Below are 14534 nucleotides of genomic sequence, written 5' to 3'. Positions count from 1 at the left end.
ATTATAATAATAATATTATAAAATAATAATACTACTAATTAATATATTACAGTAACACTATAAAATGTAAATTATTTTTTAAAAAATAATATGTTGTAATACATTCTCTTAATTAGATTTTGATATTGGAAATAAAAAATAAAACATATCTCTATCGGTAATTTATCTTAATTCATATAATAGATTAATAGATATAAATATTCCGTTTTAATCTTTAAAATGTGAAGATGAATCTAAAAATGCAATAAATCATTAAATGTTACATATTTCCTTCTTTAAAACTTATCTATTAGTTAAATTATATTTAATATTGATCTGTAAAAATCCGAAATTTCATTGTGACAAGTTTGGGGATCAATTGAAGAGGGCGTGATGATGGTTTATGCTAGGTAAGCGCAAAATAAAGAGTACGTAGAACAAATGGGCGGCTAAACTCGCCATAGCATGGCATAATGATAACACGCTCGAATAATAAGGATAGCCAACAGAGGAGACAGGGTTGGATACGCACGCGTGGGCCTGCGTTTGGGGCCCGTCTTCCGCTTCCATTCTGGTGAATGTTCTGGCTTTAACTCTGGTTCAGTTCCACTATGTGCTTATAGCATTGTACTCTGACGTCCTAGATATACTTGATTTTGTGTACGAGACTGTTTTCTTTTCTTGTTTCTCAGGCATCGTCCGCTTCCCGTGCATGATCCACCTATTCTTCAAATTATAATTTTCAACAACTTAATACTCTATTTGATAATTTGCTTTTATGAATTTGAAAAGAAAAAAGTGATTTGTGAAAGAAAATCTAATTTTTTTTAATGGAAAATTTTATTCCTTTAAATTTATGATTGTGATTGTGATTTAAAAAATTTTCTTAAAATTTTAAGAAATCAGACATAAAAATAAAAATATGGAATAAATAAAATAAAAAGTGAGAGAATTTGTAAGAATCATGGTGACATATAGACAACAGATGTGTTAAAAATTATATGAAATAGAATTCAATTTTCCGCTACAAATGATAATGAAAGTTATGGCCGTTATAATCTATGAAAGTTTTAATGAAATCAAATATTATTCGATCTAATCCAGGCTATTTTATTTATGGAAATATAAAAGTTTGTATTTTCTAAAAAATGTTTTGAATTTATACAAATATTTTGTTTTGCGTAGCAAAAAAACGCAAAAAAAATTTGAATTTTATAAGGGATGTAAAAATGTTTCAGTTAACTACCGATGATGGCGCTACAAGTTCTATGCTGTCACGGAGTTTCATTCGAATTTCACAACAGTTCACGCACACTTCGTCTCATATTCTTCAACGGAAAGATTCTCAATGTTGGTTATAAACTATTAGATCAATTATGAATATTAATGTCTCCGTCGAAACTATAATTTTGAATCTACATATTAATTTTTATTGAATGTGATAGCATTTAAATTTTGTGTTTTATATTCGAGTGTTTAATATTTTGTGTTTTAAATTCCATCAAATTGAAGTGTAGTGAAAATATTTTATCAAAAGGAGATTTAAAAAATTTAAATTTTAAAGTTTTCATTGATAAACAAATATTTTAAAAAATTAAAATCATTAATTAATTATGAATATGAAAGAAATATAAATATTGTTACAAATATATAAATATTGTTATGTTTGTTATATTTTCGAAATATTTTATCTTCGATTCGTTTGGCGCCAATTTTTTATGCCGCTCAGAAATCGATTCATCGATCGATTTATAATATGATATCGAATAATTTTATATAACATCGATTATTTCAACGAACTTAAAAACCGTCATTTGTGATACAGTTTACAACGAACTTATTTCAACAAAATACAATAATATTGTATAATAAGAAATTCATCTCGAAATAGAATCGATACAACAAGTATCAAAATATTATCGATAATGAGTATTCCAAAGAATCAAAGCTAACATTATATGTAAATATATAATAAAATTTTTAGAAACAAAATTCTAAAAAGTACCTAAGATACTTATCTAATCATAATTACAATCTTCAAAATGAACTTCATTTATTTTCAAAGCATTACTGTGATCATATTTATAATCACTGCTCGCATTAATGCTGAGCAAAGATTCGCAGAGACTCCAGCATTATATCAAGAAGTTTCCTCCGGTGATGATGTGCAATTACGATGCAGAGTGCAAGACAAACGAGGTCAGTGTATTTGGCAAAAAGACCGAAAACCAGTAGGCATGCATCCGGATAAATACGAATGGGCCAGTGGACGTGGTAGTGATTGCACCCTCCTTATCAGAAGAGCCTCCCTTGATTTCGATGACGGCTATTGGGAATGTCAGGTTACTTCTGGCGATTTTACGCGACAAGATGCATTAACCTCTTTACCATCTCGTCTTTTAGTTAGAGGTAAGGTTTGTTCGATGAGTGAATAATTGATGAACTTTGAATAATTAAAACTTTTAAAATAAATTGACGGTATTTAATAATAGGATTGGGATCAATCGTTGTTAGAGAGATTAATTCTTATGTTCTCGCAAGTTTGTAACAATTGAATAATTCCATATAAAATATATAAAAATTATATTTTTATGTTATTCTTATAATCTTTTTTTGTTGTAGTTGTTACTCAATTTATTTACTAATTATTTCATATTTTTAATTATTTTTTTCATTATTTGTTTTTTTTCTTTTTTTTTTAATTTATTTCAAATATTTTTTTCTATATTACTTTTATATTTCTAATTTTTTTTTCAGTATTTGTTCTCTCATTAATATAAAACATCATATATTAGATACTGAAGAAAAATCTCTGATTTCCTAAAATGTTCTTTTTTTTTATATTCACTGGTCTCTAATGCCATATGAATAATATCATGTTTTATGCTTTGAAAAAAACTTCCTCTTCACTATATCAAACGATTACCGACTAAATTTCCCAGACTTGTATCAGACCAAGAATTTTTTCACCCACTTAAGAATCTTCGATACCAGCTTGTATGTGTGCACGATATTATCATCTTAAAATAGCCCTCTTTCTAAAAAAAAAAAAAAAGGAACAGATTGCCTGCTTTTTCTAACGAAAAATCTATGTCTGGGAAATTACTTCAAGTTTATATTAACCCGGTAAACCAATTTTTCTAAAAACACGGTTAAAATTACTGTTTCTAATGGATCGCATATTAATGTAATATACTTAAGTGGCAATTATGAAATCAAAAGAGATTACTGTAATGATCTTCAACGTTCCGCGAAACGTTAAAGCGTAAAATAAGTGTGTACACTTAGTTTTAACGCAACGTTGCATTTTTACGTCACTAGAGAAATATCGCTTTCCTCACCGTGAGTGATCCTTGACGAATCATATGTATGGCTAATCAGATTCTGACGCCTTCTCAATGGAACGATGTAGATTTGGCGGTGCTTGAAATTTACTAAACACGGGCATGATATGATGTAACGCGAACCAGCCGTTCTACTTTTCTTTTTCCCATTGGATTTTTGCAACAAAATTTCAAATTTAATGATGCAATTTTCTGCCAAATTGAATTTACAAGTTCAATAATTATTACAATATATTATAATACAATAACTAATAATTTGTATTGATTGAAAAATAAGGAAATTATTATATGAATATTAATCGTTATAATTTTTAATAAATTATGAAAATTTTTATTTATTATTGATGTAATATGAAGAGAAATGAAAGAATGAAAGTAAAATTAAATACAATCATTGTTAAGAGAAGAAATTTAAAATTTCTATTTTATGTTATTATGAAATGTCTTTTTTACTGTATGAATTTCAGTAAAACCCCGAAAGCCACGGTTGGAATATGGAGGGACAATTTTAAATTCCGCTCTGACTTTAAGGGAAGGTCAGGAAGTTACTATTTCCTGTGTATCAAGATATGGAAACCCACCGGCCCTTATCAAATGGTGAGTCTAGTTAATTTCTTTTCAAAGGCTAAATTTAATCCACACATAATTATTCCAATAAATATCATATATATAAAAATCATTAAGATTCCGTTTTTTAAACTTTAGTTTATAAATAGCAATTTTATCAAGATGAGAAGAAATGCATTTTTGTCAATTCTTTTCGTTTCCTCTCGTTCATTTCAATTATGCTCAACAATAAAACACTTGTAGAACGGTATTAATTAAATTCCTATTGTTTTTGCAACGACTTTCATTTAGAATTATGCTAACTGTAGATGAAATTATATTATTATCTTCTATAAATAAATTTACATAAAAAGATTAATAAGGGATATTGATAAACCACAAGAATTAAATTAATATAATTCTGTTTTATCATAGATCAATCAGATCGTAGAATATTTCAAGAGCAACAAAAAAAAAAAAATTTCCTAAAAAGTTTCCTCGTTTCTGTGACTAAACACCGATGCATTCTTTATCTTCACAGATTTTCTACTTTCATGAAAATACAGTTTCATCAAGAGATGTAAAAAACGCAATTCACAAAGGCAATAGATGAAATAAGAAGCTATAATGCGGTGTTTGTGCAGCAGAGAAGTTTGCCAGCAACTTTTTTTATGTCATGGTCTAGTGATCAGTTAGCCACACCTCATCTAAATTCTTATAACATAAAACTCACTCTATACTGATCATCATGTTTGCATGAGCAGCGTTACAATTTCCACGATCCCCTGGCATTTCTGAATGCACGTGTTATGCGGTGTAAACATATTCTCATCTGACTTTAAGATGATAAATTATCGTAATTGCGGATTATAAATTATCGCTTTTATTTCATTATCTTTAATATAATCGTTAAAGTTATATTAATAGAATTAGAAACTCGCATAATTTCCAAGTCGAAAAATATAGTTAATTAATTGGATAATTAAGTAATTGGATATGTGAAATCATAATTGTATTGTTTCTCTTTGAAAGAAGGAATTTTCTATAGTCAAGTTTTATTGTTAAAGATCATTAATCGATACTTAGAAAGCGCAAACGATTTAGTTGAAAGAGGAAATCGTACAAATGGGGGACAAGTTTCACTGGTAATTGTCCGTGAATCGAATCCGATCCGTTTCATTTTTCATGGAATATCTCTCAAATATTTAATACTCACACAAAAAAAAAAAAAAAAGAAAAAAAAATATTCTCTCTTCTTTGAAATTCATTTTCCGAAATAAATTTTTTCTAAAATGATGAAATTTATAACAATTCTTTTTCTAAAATAAAAATAAAACCAATATATCCAATAAAACACAAAAAATTTAAATGATTAATTGAATAATTAATCATTTAATTCATTATATAAAAATTTAAAATATTCTATTTTTTTTTTTTTCTATTAAATTAAAAATGTTTCAAACGCTAATCAAATTTTTCTTTTGATTAAATTTTCATTCAAACCAATTCATAATTTTTTTGCTATTTTTCATATCTTTTGTGATATCAACGCCTGCAAAAGAGCAACTCGTAGCAAACACACTTACTCTACAACTCACATAATAGATGCTTATGCTAGCAAGCATTTTTTTTCGCAGAAATGAATCGAATATGGAAAGAAGAAAGTTAGAACAGTAATTTCACACTTTGTCTTGCACTCCCAGAAGTTATGTTGTGACTATTGTAACGGAGCAAACTTCCAACGATTCTTTTACAACCTTTAATAGGCATGCTGTCTATTTTGTCGTTTCTTATATTTTTTTTTTTTTTTTTGACTCTCTGTCTCGTTTCCTTTGCTTCGTTGCACTGAAGATACAGTGGCAATCGTAATTATGCAGATTGTAGTCGTAGAAGCGGAGAAACTAGCTGCAGGCATAGTCGCCCCGTGAATCACTCTAGAAAGGGTATAAACCTTGAATATCGGTATTCGTGAGAAATTCTTAAATGGCTTTCCGGAAACTTGAACGTAATTGCTTGTTTAAATATAGTGACAAAATTTTTCAATCAATAATATAAGAATTTGTTATTGTATACGTGTAGAAAATTTTGTATTGAATTTAATTAATTTCTGCTTGATTATTTATTATTATTATTTATTATTTTCCTTTCTCTTATTTTTACTTTTGAAGACTCTTCTGAGACTTTCATATAGTGAAAAATATATCTGTAAAAAAGTTTTCTAATAAGAATAGAACATCTGTTTTATGAAAATATAAAATAGAAATTTTCAAATACAGATAATAATTATTTGTTTCTTTATACAGGTATATAGGAGGAGACGAAATAGAACCCTTGAGAGAACAAACGAATGCAACGGAAGTGGACAGTCCAAAAACTTCAGCAGCCCACAGCCTTCTCCGAGTTCGTGGACAAAGGGAGAATCATGGTCTGCCGATTCAGTGCATCACGATGCATCCATCCAGTATCGTTCCAGCTTCTGCGGAAACACGATTGGATGTGCATTGTATGTATATTTCACGTACTTTTGTACAAGTATAGACAAGTTTTTACTTATACAGAATGGAAACAACTACGTTTGTAATTCACGCTACACTTCACTTTTAACTATTCTAGTGAATAGATTCGAAAACCTCTTGATGAAATGATGTATACGACGAGTAATGATGGTAATCCCTTCCCCTAAAATAAAGTAAAAGTTAAACGAGAATTTGAGTTTTTAGCAATTGAAATTATGAAGATGATTCGACGAATTTTTTTTTAAAAAATATTGAAAAATAATTCTACATCAGAATTATATTATACAAGATTTTCAAAGGTGGATTTCTAATCTCTTTATAAAAATCATCAAGAAATGTATTTTGCATCGTATCTATATGTTAAAATCTCGTAAATTTTATATGCAAAATTAAAAAAAATTAACTATATTTTTTATTGTCTCTTAAAAAGAAATTATTGTTAAATTGCATATTAATTTTCAGATTCTCCTGAAGTGAGATTAGAGACGAAGCCACGACTTCTAGTTTCAGCCCTCGAGGATTCGGCCAGTTTTATGAGCCTGAAATGCTTCGCGGACGGCAATCCCAGCGGAACGATCAAGTGGTTCAAGGATTCAGCTCCCATCGCGGTAACAAGCAACATAGTAACGTTGATGCTAAACAGAACGCAGCAGAACGGCACGATGACCGGCTCCGAGCTAAGATTCGAGCCGGTCAAGAGAAACGACGCTGGTCTCTATTCTTGCAAGGCGGTCAACATTATTGGTGAAAGCACCGCGGCTAACTACAGGCTGGATGTACAATGTTCGTAGTCCGACTTTTACTGTGTTATCTACTTTTTTCTTTTTTTTTTTTTCCTTCGTGAACAACAACAGTGATCAGTTATGAGAACACGTCAATTTGACTACTTTCCTTGACTAATGGCCATTCTTTATATCTTAACCGCTTTTCAAAGAAGGAAAAGATAGAGCAATGATAGAACAATAATATGCTCATCGATGTGAACATTTGCTCGTCACTTATTATAGTGGTATCATGATTTGCTTAAATTAACTGTTATTAAATTACTCTCTGTAATCAATTTTAGAAATTATGATTTCTTTTGTAATCTTGTTTTAGTTAGTTATTTCTCTAAATGATAAATTTAGACAGATTTTCCTCTAAATATCCATAGAGAATGTATCATTTTAAATCTATGTTTGAATTTTTTATTTTTTAGATGGACCGAGATTAAATTCAGAAGATCCTGCTCATAATAATACCATTAAAAAATTCGAAGAGACTACTCTACTCGGTACAAGTTTAGAACCTTTTGAGTGTACAGACTTTGAAGCAAATCCTCCAGCTCAATACCGATGGATGCATCTTCGTGGTGGCGTAACAGAGACCATCGAGAATTCATTACAGCCCAAAGATGGTGGTAAACGATTGCGTTTGGAGAATGTAATGTGGTCCGACGAAGGAGAATATCGATGTGTGGCATTCAACGTGATCAACGGAGTGCGGAGAGAAATGCCCAGCGATGCTCGTTATTTGCTTCACGTAACCGGACCTCCTGAGATCCAGGCGAGGCCTTCTTCCGGTGGTAAGGGCATTTACGAGTCGCTGGGATGGGCTGGCGAACCGGAACATATTTTGAAATCTCGTTTCTGTTCGAGACCTCCGCCTAGACTCGTTGCTTGGCAATGGGGAAGCTCACATATCAGAGCTGGTAAATTCAAAATCATCATTTATCAATGAATCCTTTGATGGAGATGTTAGAATTTAGAAAAATTTAATCGATATCTCTATTTTTTTTCTTTAAAAATAAGAAATTAAATTTATAAAGAATATCATTAATTATTCGTCTAACTATAAAAAAAAAAGTATAATTATTTTTTTCTGTTCAGGTGAAAGTATTCATCCAAAATATGAAGCATTGTCATTAGAGCATATCAAAGAAAACGAAATACCAACAAATTGCTATTGGGCAAAACTGGTAATCAAAGACCTCCAAACAGAGGATGCTAGAATATATACCTTGTTAGTAGAAAGTGAAAAAGGCAGAGATTCCACTAATATCAAGTTAATTATTCGTGATCCAACGGAGATGAGAGTAATTGCAGCAGCAGCTGCAGTAGGATTATTGTTTCTTCTTCTTTTAATATCCATTGCTGTGTATTCAGTGTTAAGATTAAAAAGTAGAAAATATCGTCAAGAAGAAGAAGAGGGTAGTATTGCTGCAGACGCATTTTATAGTAATACACCTACGACAGACAGACAAAAAAATATGAACTTGTCTCAGAATAAAGAATACACAAGAAAAACGAACTCAGAGGGTGGATTGGCTGTCACATATGACTATGATCAGATCACAAAGCAGGTGCGCGCCATAAGTCCAGAAGCGCTAAAAGTCAGACGGGCACCAGCTGTTCTTCAACCACCAACCATTGTGTAATTGTTAACGTGTCCATTGCCATGATGATTATTAGTAACAATATACCCCATTTTATTGTAGCCTGCCTGTTATATGCCGGTTATATCATGTAAACTCATTCTTATTGAAAATTTTTTTTATTATTTATGATTAAAAATATGAATTTTTTTTTAGTGTAAATTACTAATGAATTATAAAGTTTATTTTTTTTTAAATTAATAAATGTGATAATTTTATTATAAATATTCATTATAATACTAAATATTGAAAGTTTGATTGATTTTAAGAAATTTTGTTTTATTTTGTAGAATTTAAATTATTCGTTGTTGTTACTATTGTTGCATTTGAGATTTGTTTTAAGCTTTATTAAATTTTATTTACATAGTAAGTAAATATGGAAATCTGTAAAATCTGTAAAATCTGTAAAATCTTTGTGCAACATAAGTCTGGTGAATTCAAATTATATCTTTAGCATTTGTGTAATTGATCTCTTTTTTTTTTTTTATTATAATATTTTTTATTAGAATAAAAATATCTTACTTTTTTTGTAATTCTCTTGTATTGATATTTAGTTTTGCAATTATATTTTTATGTAAAATAGAGATAATACCAAATAAATATGTGTATATATTAAATTATTAGAAAGAAAATGTCGTTTAATATTAGGAAATATTTAACTAATTTCAATTTAATTTTAGTACATAGACGAATTTTGCATTCTAAAATAAGATTTGTTAATATAATATTAATTAATAAGATATATTCAATATATTCAATGCAATAATATATTATTGCATCATGTTAATTTAATATATTACTAATTCTAAGCATAATCTAAAAAAATATTTAATTAATTTTGTAATAATAATTATTGGGATTTTAAAAATATAATTTATCAATTTAAATTTTTTTTTATTTATATAATCTTTTTCTCGATCTCAGTGATATTTTAACGCAAAAAGTGATGTTCTATGTACTTAATTATAATAACTCTTACACTCTACATAATACATATAATTAATCTTTATGTAATATTAAATACACTTTACACATTGTAACATTATTTTACTATAAAAAAAAAAGTATTATCATTAAACTTTAAGATGGTATAATTTCTTGATTTTTTCAAAAAATATGTATACATATTTCTGGCATTTTAATTAAATTATAAGATCATTGGTCCTGAACAGGCATTTTCAAATATATAATTATTTGCAACATATATTACTGATATTTATAAAACTTAAACCTTACATTATTCACGCAATTGCATATTCTTCTTCCATACATTTCAACATTCCTCTTAAAGTCAGGTACACACTTTAAATAAATTCAATAACATTCATCGCGTGTAAGGTATAATTCTAGCATAATTCTGTCCTTTGTAGCTTTATGGTGCATCTAAAGAAATTTATGAAACAATTTAACAATCGTAGTAACTATAATAATAAATTCTTGTTATTATAAAATTTATATGTTGCATAATAGATTTCTCCAAAATGGAAAATCAATCTTTGTATAATAATGATTTTTTTAAAAATTCTTTGTTCAATGATTGTTTCTTTTTTTTTTGTCTTAATATTTTTCAATCCCTGATATATAAGGTACATTTGCACATTTTAAGACAAATAATATGAAGATACAAATTGTTCATATATATTATTGTTGTTATATATTTGATAACTTTTAATTTAATATTTGAATTGAACATGTCATGGGATTTCAGAAATTATTATAAGAACAACTTTTAAACTTCATCAAACAAATGATCCAATTGAATCTACAGTTGTTATACATTTTTTTATTGTATGAAGACTAATATCAGGGAATTAATTTTTTAAAAAAAAAGATTTACTTTAAGATATACATGTTCATTATAATATATTGTTTTCAAATTAAGTCAAATTGTAACTTCATTAACTATTTGAATAAAGTATTTTTTCTTTGTTCACATTATAGTTTTATATAGCCTTTTTTTTGTACATTAGCTCAACGCGTTATTAAATAATACGATCGAGAAAATAAAATTTGTATAGTACATAAATTTTGTGTGAAATATTTCATATATTATGCTACAAAAGTAACATATATATGTTTTTTTTCTAATTGAAGGGGTTTTATTTTTTTTTTGTTCCATAAAAATTTGTACGCTTATTACAGATATATTAAATTCTGTAAAGCGTAAATATTATCGTCACTAGGGTTACGATTGAGGTTTCTTACGTCTGCCAAATAAATTGCTTAAAACAGAACTTCGTTTATAATCACGATCTTTGCGATTACTACCCACGCTATGTTCACTTTCTGACCCACTTTCGCTAGCTCTTCTACTATCTATATTTGAGAGAGTTTGAGAATTTTGTGGAATAGTTGGAGGATCTACGTATGCTGGTAAAGATATTGGTCTACCTGTGAAGGAATTATTTTGCTGCATACCCTATAACAAATGCATTAACATTGTGATGATAATATTATTTATAATATTATTATATCAAAAATCTTTATAACTTATAAACGAGTATGTTTTTTTTTATCTAATTATTCTATTTTTTATCTTTAATAAATATATTTTCATTGAATAAAAAAATATAAATAATATAAATGATTGATTACCTGTCTAGAATTTATGGGAACGTTTCCATAAGCTGCAACATATTTATTTTCTTATATTAATTTTTGTATATAGCAATTACTTATATAAAAAATTTATTTTTAATTTGAAATGAATTCATATAACATAAATATTAGGGAGACTATTTAGGATAGAAGAAAATACAGGGTAAAAAAACAAATGGAAGATTGAATAAAACATAGAAGAATAAATTGTTGATAAACAATTAACACTGACTAACCAGAATCATGAGGAACACCCCATTGAGCTATTCTGGTTGGTGGAGGGGCACTTGATGGCAAGGGAGGTGCTAATTCTACAAAACAATGACATTCAATGAACAAAAGGGATTTTCCACACATACATAAAGAGTTTTTCTAAATACCTTGATGTTGTGTATTAAGATCAATACTCTGTCTATGCCAATTTGTATTAGATGAATATTGATTGGATCCATTGTGATTTAATGTTATATTACGTTGCTGATAAAAACCAGATCTTCCTTGAATTTGTTCTATGTCTATAAATCAAAACAATCATATCATATCATATTTTTCTTATTATTTCCATAAAATTTTTTTTTATCTAAAGAAAATTTATTTAAGCTATGTACCATCACGTCTATATTGCGAAATAGTTTCTGAACTAGGAGATCTCATTGGAATAGGAGGAGGTGCCCCTCTTGGAGGAATAGGTGGCTTTTCTCCGGAATTTGCTTGATATTGATCTCTTTGACTTGCCAATTGTTCTTGTTGTATCAATTGTTGCTGCTGTGCTAATAATTGTTGTTGTCTATGCATATGTAAGAATTCTGTCTGTGTCTGAGGTGGTTCATTCCTCTGAGTAGCTAAAAATTCAGTATTACTTTGCAGATCGCGTTTTTGTTGATTTTGTCTGTGCATTTGAAGAAATTCAATTTGTACACTATTTGGCGAATGTTGATTTGATATATCACGTCTGATCACAGAATTTTTTCGTTCTAATTCCGGAGTCGAAGCACGACTGCTACCAGTTGAAATAGTATCATCAACATGATCTATAGTTACATTTTGTAATCTTTCCAGACCTTCCTTCTGCGATTCATCATAACTTAATAATTGTAGACTTGGTGGTAATTTAGCGTGAAATGATATTTTATTGACCCAATCTTCCATTTCTTGTTGACTTGGTGCTAAGAACAAAAATTCTGATCCATCAGTACATTTCAATCTAAACACGTTTTTCTTTTTGGTATAATCATCTGCTTTTTCACATATGGCATTGAAAATAGTAATAGGAGCAGTGGCTGCTTTACTTGATGAGAAATCCTCCATATCTTTAAAGAAACACAGAAGCTGTCCACATAATACCGTATAGTATTGCTTCCACGAACGTACAGCTGCCTTTTTACCAGCACTTTGAAGTTCATGTTTCCTCTCTAATAGACCTTGAATTTCTACTGGTGGAAGAGCATCCATATTTTCCATTCTCTGAAGTTTCCTAAAGCTTTGAGTTCTTCTTCTAGTCGTGAAACTAGGTGTTCTTTTCGGTTTTTTTGTATCTACTTTCATACTCTCTGCTCGTTTAATATCAGGAGTTGTTCTTCTCAATTTCTCACCAAATACATGAGAAATACCATGTGATTTTTGCACTGGTGTCGAATCTAAACCTTCAGTTGTGGTTGAAGCTTTCAGAGGCGATAATTTATTAATAGATTCATGTTCTTCAGTTGTTCCATTAAATTCATCATGCACAGCATGGTGAGGACTATCAAGTAGTCTTCTTCGTTCTTCTTCACGTTTTCTTTCCTCAGTTATTCTTTGTACTTCCTTGCGTTTTCGTTCTTCGAGGCGTGCACGTTCTATTCTTTCTTTCTCTGCTTGTCTAGCAGCCATTTCTGCCTTTTGCTGCTTTTGGAATGCTTTTTCTAACATAGTTATACGCCTAAGAGCATTGAATCTTTCTTCCTGTGCTTCAATAGTCTTCTCAAAATCTTCATGCTTCCGTATTAATTCTTCTACCTGAGAAATACTTTCTCCTAACTTACCATCATTCAACATAGGCTCTCTACTTACAATCCAATTTTCTAATGTTTCTGCATCACGTTTGAATAATTGAGTATCTAGATTTTGTTCATAGATATGTCTTCTCTGTTCCCATGTATCTTTCAGGAACTGTTGTCTGTGTTGTAAAACAGATATTTTCTCTTCTATTTCCTTTGCCATAAAATGGCCTTCTTCTATCAATTCCTGACCCGTTTTGTAAAATTTATCAAATGCTTCGTTGCGTGTTTCAATTTCTGTTTTATATTCATTGTGTCTCAATATCAATGCTTCAGCACCTGGCACGTCACGAGCTAATTCAGGAGCTGTTACTTTGGCTACCATTTCATTTATCCAAGACATTAAGTCTCGGTATTCACCCAAATATGCTTGCAGTTGTTCTGCTTGAGAGAGTTTGCTTCTTCTTTGAGCTGCTTTCTCTAATAATTCATTCCAAGCTGCTTCAGCTTCTTGGTGTTTTACTTCTATATGTGAACGAGCATCTGGGAATAATTCAATTAATCTAGAAGCTTCGTCCATCAGCAATTCAACCTGACAACAAAATTCTTTTAGCTTGTACTTTGAATTTATATATATTTGAAATATTTATATCAAAAGAGATATTTATGAAATACCTGTTCTTTAACAGCACCCAAATCCGTTTCAAATCCTTGATGCTTTCTTACCAATGCTTGGATTGTTTCCAAATCATGACCATAACCATCAGAACTAAGAGCAGTTTCTTTTTCTTGAATCCAAGAAATAGTTTCATCAGCAGTTCTATCAAACATGTGTACTTGTTTTGCACCTGCCAATGCATCTTGTCGAGCATGAGCTAATTCTTTTAAATCTTCCCATTGTTGCTTTGTTTCGTCGATTTTCATTAAAATTTTAGTTTTTTCTGGATTATTTTCTTGAATTAATTTTTGTCCTTCATCTAATACTGCTGATACTCGACCTTCACTTGTTGTTAAACCGGCTAAAAAGTTATCAAATATCTGAATGAGAAGTTCTACGTGTTCTACATCGCGACCATAATCTTCTGAAGCTGCAACCTGGAAAAAATTTATTTTTATATTATAATAACAATAGAATTAATCTATAATATATTGTAAATAAAAT

General features: G+C 29.4%; 2 protein-coding genes across 6 annotated transcripts in view; one reads left to right on the top strand and one right to left on the bottom strand.

The window, feature by feature from the left end:
• Positions 1-2021: 2021 nt before the first annotated feature.
• On the top strand, positions 2022-8801 carry LOC122717521 (hemicentin-1-like). The gene is made up of 6 exons (XM_043941682.1): positions 2022-2388; positions 3791-3920; positions 6173-6372; positions 6848-7168; positions 7584-8075; positions 8254-8801. The coding sequence occupies exons 1-6, from the start codon at positions 2022-2024 to the stop codon at positions 8799-8801; spliced, it is 2058 nt and encodes a 685-aa protein (XP_043797617.1).
• Positions 8802-10829: 2028 nt separating this feature from the next.
• LOC122717520 (spectrin beta chain, non-erythrocytic 5) overlaps positions 10830-14534 on the bottom strand; it is a 44818-nt gene continuing 41113 nt past the window's right edge. For 4 of the 5 annotated variants that reach the window (XM_043941680.1, XM_043941677.1, XM_043941678.1 and 1 more), the window contains 6 exons: positions 14048-14467; positions 12005-13964; positions 11777-11911; positions 11633-11707; positions 11394-11425; positions 10830-11217 (listed from right to left, as the gene is read on the bottom strand). In XM_043941680.1, coding sequence (XP_043797615.1) covers positions 10984-11217; positions 11394-11425; positions 11633-11707; positions 11777-11911; positions 12005-13964; positions 14048-14467 — 2856 coding nt within the window. In that variant the 3' untranslated portion in view covers positions 10830-10983. The remainder of the gene's footprint in view (positions 11218-11393; positions 11426-11632; positions 11708-11776; positions 11912-12004; positions 13965-14047; positions 14468-14534) is intronic. The other variant, XM_043941679.1, reaches the window with a different exon arrangement.

The sequence above is a fragment of the Apis laboriosa genome, unplaced genomic scaffold, assembly GCF_014066325.1.
Source record: "Apis laboriosa isolate Shangri-la unplaced genomic scaffold, ASM1406632v1 scaffold5213_cov150, whole genome shotgun sequence".
NCBI classification, from domain to species: Eukaryota; Metazoa; Arthropoda; class Insecta; order Hymenoptera; family Apidae; genus Apis; species Apis laboriosa.
This window is presented reverse-complemented; position numbering and strand designations above follow the sequence as displayed.